This window comes from Poecilia reticulata, chromosome 16 (assembly GCF_904066995.2).
Source record: "Poecilia reticulata chromosome 16, P_reticulata-male-v2, whole genome shotgun sequence".
In the NCBI taxonomy this organism is placed as follows: Eukaryota; Metazoa; Chordata; class Actinopteri; order Cyprinodontiformes; family Poeciliidae; genus Poecilia; species Poecilia reticulata.
In genome coordinates, this window is record NC_088845.1 from 4,119,123 (window position 1) to 4,131,668 (window position 12,546).

A 12,546-nucleotide genomic window follows, 5' to 3' on the forward strand; every position below is an offset into this window, starting at 1 on the left:
ACCAAAACGGTCAGCAAAACTAGAGACCGACAAAAAAGACCCAAGAGAAATACAGAGATGATTCTCCACCGCACTGAAATCCGTCTGTTATTAGAGTATCCTTAGTGCCTGATAGAAAATGTTCTGATGACCTCTGTGAGTCAAATTGGGTTGCACAGTCAGCTGGTCAGAGGTCACCACATGACAAACTGGAAGGATTTCATCTCCCAACTGGAGCAGCTGTACATTTTTTGAAGCAGCCTGAAAAAGATTCTGGACATGCCTTTGGTCTCCTTTAACACGTGCAACCTCACTCATTCATCCTAATCATGAATGAATAAACTTTATACAGGGAGCCTATTCATTCAGTTGACTTCTTTTCCTGTTTTGTAAACCTTGCTGTTGCTTTTTCATCCAAGTTTTAACATCTAATAATAAAGCTAAACCAATGATACTATTATTCAATACCTTACGGGAAACTAATTTTAGTAGAATGGCCCAGTTAAAGTTAGTGAATTGTTCTACATTGACATGTCTACTATGTAAAAAAACCAAACAAAATTCACTTTACCGTAGTTTGTTGCTGCAACATGCATGGTTAGGGTTCACTGCTTATTAATAAAGACTGTCTAATGTAGAGAGCCTGGGCCTTTTCCATTGGAGCCCTTTAGAAAAACATTTGCAGCACTGGCAGTGTGTGAGAACCAGGTGTAGGAACACACTGCAAGGCCACCTTCACATTATCCCGTCCTGTAAATTTTTTCCTCTCTTGTCATAAAAATCTAAGAGTAATGGAATGCAACAAATAAGATGAATATTTATTTATTTATTCAGTTTTATGTTCTCCTCTATGTTCCCCTTAAATTTTCAGAGCTGAGCAGCTATAAAGATGGGAAAGTCTACCTCTCTGGCTGTTCCATCAATCAGCAATGACATCAGAAATAAATCAATGGGATGGATGATGGATGGCAGATGGCCTTCAGAGGACAACCTACAACAATGAGATAAAACAGGCTCAGGTCTTTCTTTATGGACACCCTCCCCCATGTTCTCCACAGACCAACATCCATTGGTTATGACTAAACTAATGGATGCTGGCCTTGGAGACCAAATGTTTTCTTTATTTGCTGACCTTTTATATTTCAGGAGATTAGATGCTTTTAGAATTGATATATTGTGACAAAGGGCCTGGGAAGATGATTACAAGGCCAGAAGTTATAATATAGGATCAGTCGATACCACACGACTGGACTCCATGTAAAGACCAATAATAATTAAAAAAAAAAACTTGTTTAGATGTTCATACACATGGGTAAAATTCCCCCAGAACATGTCCTGATTGTGTACATGTCTCAAACACAATAATCCTTAATTAGCGGCTACGCCAGGTTTCGCTGTAACTTGGGAGCTTGTTAGTGAAATCTTGGCATGTGGCAAACACGTGTTGTTGACGATCAGATAAACACTCAGAAGCAAAGTTTTATGTGAAGTTGCCAAGAAATGTGATTACTGTAGCCATGAAATCAAACACCCATGAAGATTTATACATTGTGCCAAATGTTGTAATGCCTCAGCCAGATAATAAACACGTCCATATTTAAAAAGAAATAATTACTCCCTTGGTGGGCTCTAGGTTAATAGGATGCCAAGTTGGTTATTGTTTTTCTTTTCTGCAGAAATTAGGTTTCTGATTCTCATTAGAATTTAACGAGACCTTCAGCTTACATTTCAGTAAGTTATAACTTTGTTGTGTCGTGTTTTGGGGGATAGATAGCACTATTGATTAGTGGTCAACACCACCTAGCAAGCCAGACAGCTGTCGTAACAAGATTCCAGGACTTCAGCATTGTCCGTGAATACAACCATCTGTGGTTTCCTTCCTCACTGAATCCCCCACCAGGAAGATTTGGTCGGCAAAGAGGCGAGCTTCTACTAAAATAGCCGGCATTGTTGAGCAAACTGACTAATGAAAGACGTGGGGGATGTGAAGGGGTGGGGTGGGGCGTGGACAAGATGAGGTCACACATTGTTCTCGCTTTAGTTCTTTTTGCACAGCCATCTCCTGGGAAGCCTGAATGCCTGTGGAAGACTCTGGTACAGCTTTGTTGACTCTGCTGCCGTAAGGTCAGTTAACCTGGTAAGTTGCCAAGTCCACAAACATACAGAAAAACACCCACAGAGCTTCACAGCTTTCCAGAGGGCAAACCCCAAAGGGAGGCTAGATGGATGCTGCTGGAAACATGTGAACAGTTTGGTTCTTGACCTTCTGTTAACGATGCAACTGTTGTCTGAGTCTAAGATAAATGTACATAGTTGTAGAAGTCTGCCCCAATAATTACTGAACAAGTTATTTTACAATATACTTTTTACATTTAGAAAAATATACAAATGTTAATGTTATGATTGACAGCCTCTTGCAGTTTTGTAATTATTTGTACAAAAATATTTTTCTCTGAGAAGTACAACGTTATACTGTTAGTGTTTGGCGGTTGTTCCATGGTAGATATGGTAGATGCATAAACAAGAAAGTTCTGAGATTTTTAAAAGTTTGAGGTTTTGCATGTTAAATACTTGATAATTCTTTATTTAAAAAGTTGTCATATTCCAGTAGTTCCATTAAAAAAGATACAATATATATTTACGTATGACAATGCCAAAAGCTGCATCAGTTAGAACTGCAACACGTTTGATGAAACTCTGTTTGAAACAATGATTTAAAAGCCTGAATGCTCCATGCAGACAAATAACACAAGAAACAAAGCATTATGAGTCTACACTTTATTTTCTACTTTGAGATTACCACAGCTATAATAAACTTTTACAATGAGAAGGAAAACCAATCGCTCATTCTTTCTACATGAGGAACACATGCAAAGACAACTAATTTGCAAGCTAATGAATTTGAAATTGTTGTCACAATGCAATGGCAGCTCTACAGGGAATCCTAACCTGCTGGTCTTATTGATTTCTATTAAACAGCAAAATCAGAATAAGCACTGATCAATAACTGTTTTGACTTTCAAATGATACTCTGTTCTATTTTCATGCTCTTCTCACATGCAAAGACTTATAATCTTCTCAACATGCATTCTACGAGGGTAGAACAATTTAGACATCAGGATAAAAGGAAATGCTAGACAACTGCCTCCAATTAAGGTAGTAAGAGTTGGCACGGTGGTTGTTTATTCTCCAAGAAATGCACAAAGGCAACTTTGGTTTTCGGATGCAACAAATAAAACCACAATATACCCTTGACAATTTATTTTTGGATCTATGAGCTGATTTGACTGTAACATTCACTTCTTTAGGCTGTTTCCTCTCCAGATGACCAAGATTCAGCCTCAACATCTGATTCCTCAGAATGGACCATCTCACCCTCAACTACATTTTTATAAAACACCTTCTTCACTTCGGCATTCCCCTGTTTCTGTTCTTTTGTTGGATCCAGGCCAGACGGGTCAATATCCACCTTGGAGTTCCCATTAACTACCTTTGGGTTCTCCAAGTTCCCCCAATCCCTGTTGTCAGCAAATCCTTGATTATGATTGGTTTGCTCAGCAGATTCATTACAGGCATTGTTTGGTGTGTAAGTGGCACCGGTCTCCAAAGAGGACACCCAGAAGTCATTCTTTCCATCAGAGGTGAAGTGACTATGGAAACTGCTGTCTTTTACATCCTTCACTTTGAAAATGTCGTTTTCATTCAGGGCACTGTCAACGGAAACTTCAACAGGCTCTTCCTCATGTATGATTATTTCGTCCGATATTTCGTGAAGGTTATCATTCTTTAGATCGTGTTTGATCTGGTCACTCATTTCAGATTCCCTTGTTGTGTTTTCTGGGTTTTCCCATTCAGTTGTTTCTCCTTCCTCAAAAAACTTGTGAAAGTCCTCAGCATCCTCAGTGGGATGTTCTTGGGATACATTTGATCTTTCCTCAGGAAGCACCTCGGTGTTCTCAGTGGGAGCATCAACATCTTGTGGAGGATTTGAATCTGCTGTTACCAGTAACACAGAGCTTGGAGCTTCTATGATGTTGCTGTCTTCCATATCCGACCTGCTGAGGAAATCTTTCAATTCAGAGTGGTTTTCAGTTGCATCAACATGAGACACCAGATTGTGCTCATCGTAGTCCTCTCTTGTCTCTGGGTTATCTACAGCTTCTTGATCAATAGGATGGACGTCCTCTTCAGTCAGCTTGTTTGTTGAATTTATCTCAACACATGATTCACTAAAATGTTGCCTCTTTAACGCCACATCTTCAACTATAGTGGAAGACACCTGTTCATAATTCACACTCATTTCAGACTCAGAGGAATCTATGTCTTCTGTTAACTTTTCAGTTCCTTTTTGCTCATTCACAAGCTGAGTGTTTGTTGAAGATATTTCAACAGATGGATTACTGAACAGTTGCATCTCTGAAGCATCTCTTGTAATTGTAGTAACTGGTTCAGATTCAGATTTAATGATCTCACTGGAAGAACCTCCTGCTGCTTTTTCAGTCTCTTCTTGTTCTTTCACTTCCTCCTCAGTCAGAGTGCTTGCCAACTGTATCTCAGGAGATGAATCACTGAAAAATTGCCTTCCTAAACTCTTGCTTATAACTGCAGTGGTCAATGCAGACTCATAGTTTTCACTCTCACAGGTAGATGTGTTACCTGTATTTTCTTGTTCATTAATTTCCTTGATGGATTTTTGATCCATTTCTAAGATATCTTCTCTGACCTGCTCATGTCCAAAATGAGCACTGTAACTATCTGTTGACAAATTTTCTAACTCTTGTTCCACTAGTCTGTCTGTCTCCAGTTCCTCATCATAGTCTATATTGGCTCCAGTAAGTTCTTCTGTTTCCTCTTCTGAATGTCCCTCAACACCACTCATCACCATTTCTTCAACCTTTTCAGCATCTTTCAGAAGTATATCATACTCACTTACTTTTTCACCCTGATCAGCATCCCTATCTTCAACATGAGTGTATCCCATGTTATAGTCATCATCCACTGTCTCCTCTTCCACTTCCTCACACAGATCTTCCATGGTTCCAAATGTCTTTGGCTTGCCGTCAGTCCATGTTCCGCTTCCTGCCTCTCCAGCTTTCTTTTCCTGTTCACCTTCACTGGACTCACTTTCGTCAATGTGCGACGCTTGAGTGTTGGCGTCAGTGTCATCGCTTTTGTATCGGATCAGGGGTCGAGTATCGGCAAGAGTGTTATCCTGAGCGTAGCTGTCACTCTCCAGCTCTGTCCTCCAAGACACAGAGACATTCTGAGAGTCGTCTTCATCCCCTCCGTCTTCTTTGTCAGGAGGTGGAACATGCTCCAGCTCCCATACAGCATGGTGTCCTTCACCTACCTGTGGCAATACAAAGTCCATGTTGCCTTCTTGACCAACCTTTCTGTTCTCCTCTGGATCTTTTGTTGATATGTCGTCCTCTGGCTCAGCATGTTGCTTGTTCCCTTCATTTTCTACACCATCATCTATCCTTTCACTGACCTTCCTCTCTATTACACTGTCCCATGTATCCATCTCTTCCCCATCAGGATACAACTTGTCCTCATCATCCTTTCCATTAATGTCCACAGTGGAACTGCTACTTTCTTGTCTCATAACAACTGCATCAACATTCGAAATGCTTTCATCATTTCTGTTAAAAGCACTTTCAAGGGGCTCACATTCAGATTCAGAACTACTTGGTCTGGATTCAAAGGTTGGTTCAAGCATCGCTTCAGTCTCTGAATCTGAAGTCTCATCTTGAACATGCTCTGCCTTTGTCGACCCATCAGCTTGAGCCCTTAGGTGTTCTACATTTTCTTCTTCAGTTTCCCCTTCAAAGGGCAGATCCTTCAATAGTTTATCTGAGAAATTACATGGTAGCTCTGTTATTCTGACATCACATGATGTGGGGCTGAGTGCTGTGAACTGCTGGTTGCCAGCTTTCTCATTTAAAGGTTCCTCCCTGCTGAGACCTAACACTGCTGTATGGCTGACAACTGACTCAATGACTCTTTCTACCACTGTTTTATCTTCATCCTCAGACATGTTGTCGAATGCCTCTTTCTCATTAGGAGGTGATAAAGCCTCAGCATAGGTGACTTTTTCATGAACTTCCTCTGGCCTAAAGTTTTCAGCTGCTCCATTCTGAACTATTTTTGGATAGGGTCTTTCTACAGTTGCAGACTTTACTGCAGCTGTTTCTGCAAGTTTGCTTGAAGTCTTTGGGGGTTCTCTTAAAGCTGCAGATCTTCTGCTCAAGAATTGTGTTGCAGTTATTGTGGACCCTGTTCTGCCTTGGCCAGATGAGGGGTAGGTAGTCTTGAGGCTAGCAGACGGCTGGATCGGGTAATTCTTTTTAACCCCATAGGGACTCAGAACTGCATCTGTGGCGGAGAGAAGTCATGAATAAACAATGAACCAAGCTGCTGGGATAAAAATGGCTTGTACAAATGCCTTTAGAAAAAAAATATCTAATTAAACAAAGCTAATTAATTAGAAAATTCTGTCAAATGTGGTATGATATCTGATACCACCACAGAACTCTGTCTAATGAGTTAGATACAGTCTGCCTCACCAAACCATCATTAAAATCTATGTTCTGAAGTGGGTCTGGACACTAATGGGGAGATATCGATCGTCATTTCCTTTCATTGATGACCAGGCTACGGGAAGGGATCCCATATGGCTCAATATTCATTGGGGTCTGGTTGGCTTGTGTTACAGGACCCAAAGTGCCTACGTCAGCCCCTTTCACCAAGCCCCTCCATTCCAAAGCTCCTGTGCAACTAATGAGATTACAAACTGTGTCGTGTACCTAGTATGAGCTTCTACTTGGACTAAATGAAGTTATTGTCTCTAAAAACAGGAGGTATTCTTCTTCTCTTTTTTATCTGACATAGGTTACTGCAGCAGCAAAATTACTTCATGTTCCTTATGTACGCTTAATGTTTTCATCAATTACCTCTAACTGAAACGCTTCTTGGCTTATTCAACAAAACTGCATCTCTTCCAAGGCCCTCACCATCCAGCAAAGCTCTGTGGAGGTAACAGCATGAGAAAATATTACAGTCATACGCAAATAACAATGCTTATGCATTAAAAAAGTGAAAGGCAGCATAATGCTACACACTGAACAGTGGGAAGAGGAAAAGTGCAAAGAGACTTTAGCTGCTTTCCAGCAGGAGCTCCACACTGAGGTCCGTTGTTATGGTAATGAGGAAAGGCCCCGCCACCAAGGAGCCATCTGCACAAGCCTCTGCCATCAATTCCTTTCTCACACACACACACACACACATACAGAATGAGGGGGCACTTGGGAGCACACAACTGACGGCTGATATTGCAAGCAGCTCATGCAGCACTAATACCCATGTTTCCATTCACACACGTGGATTCCAGCACAAGCCCTTATAATTAGCTGCATTGATCTAATTTGATCAAAATGTTGCGCATCGCTGCTAACCTGCAGCTCATGATAACAACAGATCCACAAGCAATAAATGATACAGAGGTTTGTCCTTCAGTAATGACCTCTCCTCTCCCTCCCCTGTGCTGATACTCTAGACTCCCAAAGCTCATAGATCGGCCACATCTCTCAAGAAGAGGGTGAGGGTCAATACTTTGAGGAGGGGGAGAACGAGTGAGAAGGCTCTGCTTCATAAAGGATACGTTACTCTGTTCAAAGCAGCAGAGGCTGCAGTAACAATGAAACGACCTTAGGTTCAGACGGCCACTCTCGCCTCAGACAGCTTTTTGTTTGTCTGTTCTCATAGTGATGGATGGTTATTGATTTATTCTGAGCAGCAGCCTAGATGTGTTTAACTAATAGAGTAAACTGAAGTTATAAAATGTGACATACTTTACTGTCCTATTTTCATGCTTTATATAGACACCCAGTGCCCTCAACTTGCAGAGGCTTTTAATGTTTTAAGCCATGAATGCTTTAGGAAGCCAGAGGCCTCTGCTTTTAGTGCTGCATACCTGTATGTTGAAACTTCCAGGCCCAGAGACATTTTCATCTGCATCAGGCTGTGGTTCTCCTGAAGGAGGTGGTCTATCTGCTGGCCCAACTCCACTTTTTCCACCTCCAGCTCCTCTAAGTGTTCCTGCCAAAACAGGGAGTCAAACAGGAAAGGGAAGCAGTTAGAGTAGGCATATGATAACCTCTTTGTTCTTCTATTTTTACTCTTTGCTCAACTCTTGCTAAAAGATAACAGAGGTTACTTAAAAAAAAGACAACACTTAGATCTTATAACTTATATATAACTATGACCTTTATCTATCCAGGTAAAATCATTGTGAAGATTGATAAGCTGATCTATTTTTTCTGGGAAGACATTTGATGACAGTCATTCTGGAACACAGTGGGGAAAAACCTAGAAAGACTTCATCTTTGTGTGCTGAGATCTCATAAGTGACCAGAGCAAATCCCAACAATCACAATCCATAAACATGAGGCTCCCAGTTGCTTTCAAACAAAATCTTTTAATTCTACTAAAATGTAAAACGGAGATGCTGAGTGAAAGAAGATTTTGAACACAAAGTGAATACTTTAGAGGAGCTACATTAAATCTTTGCATTAAATATATGCATTAAAAATGTTTTAGATTAATATTTGCATCACTAACAAGTGTTTAATTAATAAGTAAAGCTCTTCAGACTTTGTCAAGTCAGAAGACATTAACACGCAACAGCAGACAAGTCTAAACTCCATCTGCTAATTAAGAAGAATTCACATTAGGCCGTGGTTTCTCACTTTATTTTCTCAGCCAGGAATGACTCATTGTACTTCCCTCTAGAGGCCTTCTCAGATAGAAACAACCCAGTTCCACAATTTGCTGAATGCAAAAACTCAAAGCAGCACTCGTTCTATCCTCAATTAATTAAAACTATATGTTAAGGCTGAATGACTATCCATCCATCCATTTTCTTTACACCCTTGTCCCTTGGTGGGGTCAGGAGGGTTGCTGGTGCCCATCTCCAGCTAACGTTCCGGGCGAGAGGCGGGGTCACCCTGGACGGGTCGCCAGTCTGTCGCAGGGCAACCCAGAGACACACAGGACAAACAACCATGCACACACACACACACACACACAAACACACCTAGGGACAATTTAGACCAGGGGTGGGCAATCCTGGTCCTTGAGGGCCAGTGTCCAGCAACTCTTAGATGTCTCCCTGGTCCAACACACTTGAATCCAACAGCTGAATCAGGTTCTCCAGTGTCCTGCTAACGGCCTCATTATTTGACGGAGGTGTGTTGAAGTAGAGATGCACCTAAAAGTCACAGGAGACCCTCTAGGCCTGGAGTTGCCCAGCCCTGATTTAGACAGACCAATTAATCTAACAGTCATGTTTTTGGGCTGTGGGAGGAAACTGGAGTACCTGGAGAAAACCCACGCATGCACAGGGAGAACATGCAAACTTCATGCAGAAAGACCCGGGCCGGGAATCGAACCCAGTACCTTCTTGCTGCAAGGCAACAGCTCTACCAACTGCACCACTGTGCAGCCCGGCTGAATGACTAGTCATATTAATTTAATTTCAGTAAATGGTCAAATGCTTTTTCGTGATTATTTTTAAATCCAAACAGCAACAGAAATGAGAAAACTTAAGAACATTTTGTGGAATCTTATAAATAAGTTAAATTCACAACATTTAGCTTTTGTATTCTGAAATACTTTTTTCCTTTACATAAAAATTACCCCTGGATCAGTACTTATGTGTTTTTGCATCTATGCTCTGTAAATGTTTTTTTTCAAGCAGTGGTAAACGATTGCTCATGGTGACCCAGGTTCTAGTCCTGCTGGAGGTTTCTTCTTGTTAAAGGGGCATTTCACTTTCCACTGTCGCTACATGCTTGTCCAGGAGATTGATGCAAGTCAGAGAGTCCATTGGAATAACTTGACTGCATTACTTAATAACTAAACAATACTAATTGTGGATGCTAAATTGAGTTTTCTTAGGTTTGAAAAAAACGTTATTAAAGATCCAAGATGTAATGTGAGAATTTTCCATCCAAACCAGAGCAGACTACTCACCCCGAGCTCCTGGATCTCCTGACAGTGTTCGTCTCTGCGCTGTGCTACAGTCTTCTCCAGATGTAGCCTGACGTCCTGAGCTGAAGCTATCTCCTTCTCCAAGGTCTGAAGTTTCAGCTGGCTCTCACGTTTCTCCAAGCAAACTTGACTCAAACGACTCCTGGCCTGATCAAGCGACTCCTCCAGCTGAGCTAACTGGCCCTGGTAAGCCTCTGAGGCCTCCTGCCAAGCTCTGGCAGCCCTCTGGGAAAACTCATGCCCCATCTTGAGGAGGTCTGGCGTCTGTTTGCTCCTGTGAATCCGGTTTGGAAGCATTTCGGCTCTGGATTGGGACAGAGTGGCCTCCAGGTGGGCCACATCTTCTTCGTGGGTTTGAATTAGGAATTTCATTTCATGTTCCAGCTGGTTGACCTTCTCCCTGAGCCAGATCTGTGCTCTCTGCTCATCTTCCAGCTCCTTCCTGCTTTGCTCCATCTTTGTCTTCGCCAGCATTTTGGTCTCAGCTTCCATCTGTCTCTGAATCTCTAGGGCTTGAATCTCCTCAGTCAGTTTCTGAACTTCCACCTCTGTGAGGACCCTCTCCCTCCAGGCGGCATCCACTTCCAGTCTCGCCTGTCTCAGCTCCTCCTCTAAGCCCCTCCTGCGTGTCAGGGACCCCTGATTGTTGTGCCTCAAAACTTTGATCTCATTTGCAAGCATTTCATTTTCCTCCTCTAGACATTTGACCCGACTAAGGTAGGTTTCAAGGCGTCTGTTCAGGTTCAGCATCTGTTGCTTCTCCTCACCAAGGTGGTTTGGATGAAAGATTTTATGCACTCCGTGGAGCTCCATGTTAGTTTAGAAAAAGGATATTTCAGAACCTGAGGTTTCTCTCAGAAGTAAAGGGATTATGATTTGGCAGCCGGCTCTATCTCGTCGTTCCAAGCCTGAGTCAGCGTGTGGGGTTTCCTTGTTTGTGAGGGAGCCTCCCGTGAAGTCTGGTGGAGTGACTGCCAGCAAAATAGATGTCTCTTTCATACTGGGTTTAATGAAGGGGCCGGGCACATGGAGACCAGGGGAGGAGTAAAAAGGGTGGGAGGAGACTGGAACTGTGGAGAGAGAGTGGAGCTAACAAGAGGAAGGATACAGAGGGAGAGAGGGAACTGAGGCAGGATATCGGAGATGGGATGGAGGGTTGTAATAAGAAGAGTGGATTAGATGGAAAGGGCAGACAGAGGCCATAATGTAATTTACAATATTAACTCCTTCCTAACTCAGTGCTATGTTGTGATATGCACGATTATGCCCAAAGCCACACATTGTAGTCTTTGGTATTCATGTCTCACCTTCTGTCACTGATGAATTAAGAGCTAAATGTTTAGTGTGTGGCTTTAAAAACAAACAAAAAAAAAAAAGCTTGACTCAATTTGTTGAAGGTTTGACAAAATGGGGACCAGTGTGGAGATGACTGTTTCTTAAAGCATGGCGGTGGGTAAAATGTAAGGCATATAGTACCATTTTATTGCACAAACAAGTAATGTTGCCTTCAGTTGCTATGAAAGTGTTGTTTATATCAAAAACTACTTAAAGGAAATTTGACTTTGCACCATAGACAGCTTGAAATGGACTTCTGTCTCTTTAAGAACCTCCTACCCTTTCTGACATTCCCCCTTCAGCACATCATTACAACAATACTTGTTCTTGCCTGTCTAACCCTTCCACCAGGTGTTTGCTTATTGCAGCTGCCACTAGTCTGGGGGAGACATGGGGAAGTGATGCTCGATGGGTCTGGAGCTCGGCTTGGAGACTGAAGCTCCTGGGTGGAGCTTCGGGTAGATAGGTGGTGCGTTGCTGGAGCAGGCAGAATACCAGGAGTATTAGGGGTGCAAACAGATTCATGCATATGTTTTTCAGCTAAAAGCAGAAGGGTTTTTATGTGACAGGCTTGCCTCAGACGAAATAACCACTTCTTCTACATAATGCTCTTTTGCTTAAGTTCAGTGGTTTTTTTAGGTGGTTTTTCAACAGTATCGTTTTTAAATGCCCTATTTTCATCTTATGGGTTATTTTATGAAACTTACTCTGTTCTGTTCTCACCACAAGCTTCTCATTCCACCTTTGTTTTTGTTAGGGTCACTTGTCTTTTAAACAGGAGAGATTGCTTCTTTGGTGTTAATCATTAATTCAATTTCACATTCACAACTCCCCAAATAACTTGGATTGTCAAGGCAAACAAACAAGCATTAAAGCTGATGAACTTTGTGAATGCATCCTTAGACACTTGCTGAAACAGAAACATTAATAAACATCAATATTTGTCCACCCACTGAAAATTCATCAACCGATGCATCTGGATATCTATTCAGTGATGTTCCTGGAATCGTTTGGTGTTTCAGGTCTTTAAACTCCATACATCCTCATCATTAGAGTCATGACCTCGCATAGAAGGTCAGTGTTGGTCAATTTGTTTCTCTAACAGCAGAAAGGTTATAGTTTTTAATTGGACTTTGCTCTTTCAATGTGAAGTTTGCATGTTGTTTAAGTATTTAGTGGATT

The 12,546-nt window shown here is 41.8% G+C and overlaps 1 protein-coding gene across 1 annotated transcript; it reads right to left on the bottom strand.

Annotated features, from left to right (window-relative positions):
• Positions 1-2,742: 2,742 nt before the first annotated feature.
• nes (nestin) lies at positions 2,743-11,045 on the bottom strand. Its single transcript, XM_008430833.3, has 4 exons — positions 10,012-11,045; positions 7,952-8,076; positions 6,933-7,006; positions 2,743-6,354 (listed from the first exon to the last, which is right to left on the bottom strand). Exons 1-4 carry the CDS (start codon positions 10,840-10,842, stop codon positions 3,284-3,286), a joined length of 4,101 nt encoding a protein of 1,366 aa, XP_008429055.2. The 5' UTR covers positions 10,843-11,045; the 3' UTR covers positions 2,743-3,283.
• Positions 11,046-12,546: the final 1,501 nt, after the last annotated feature.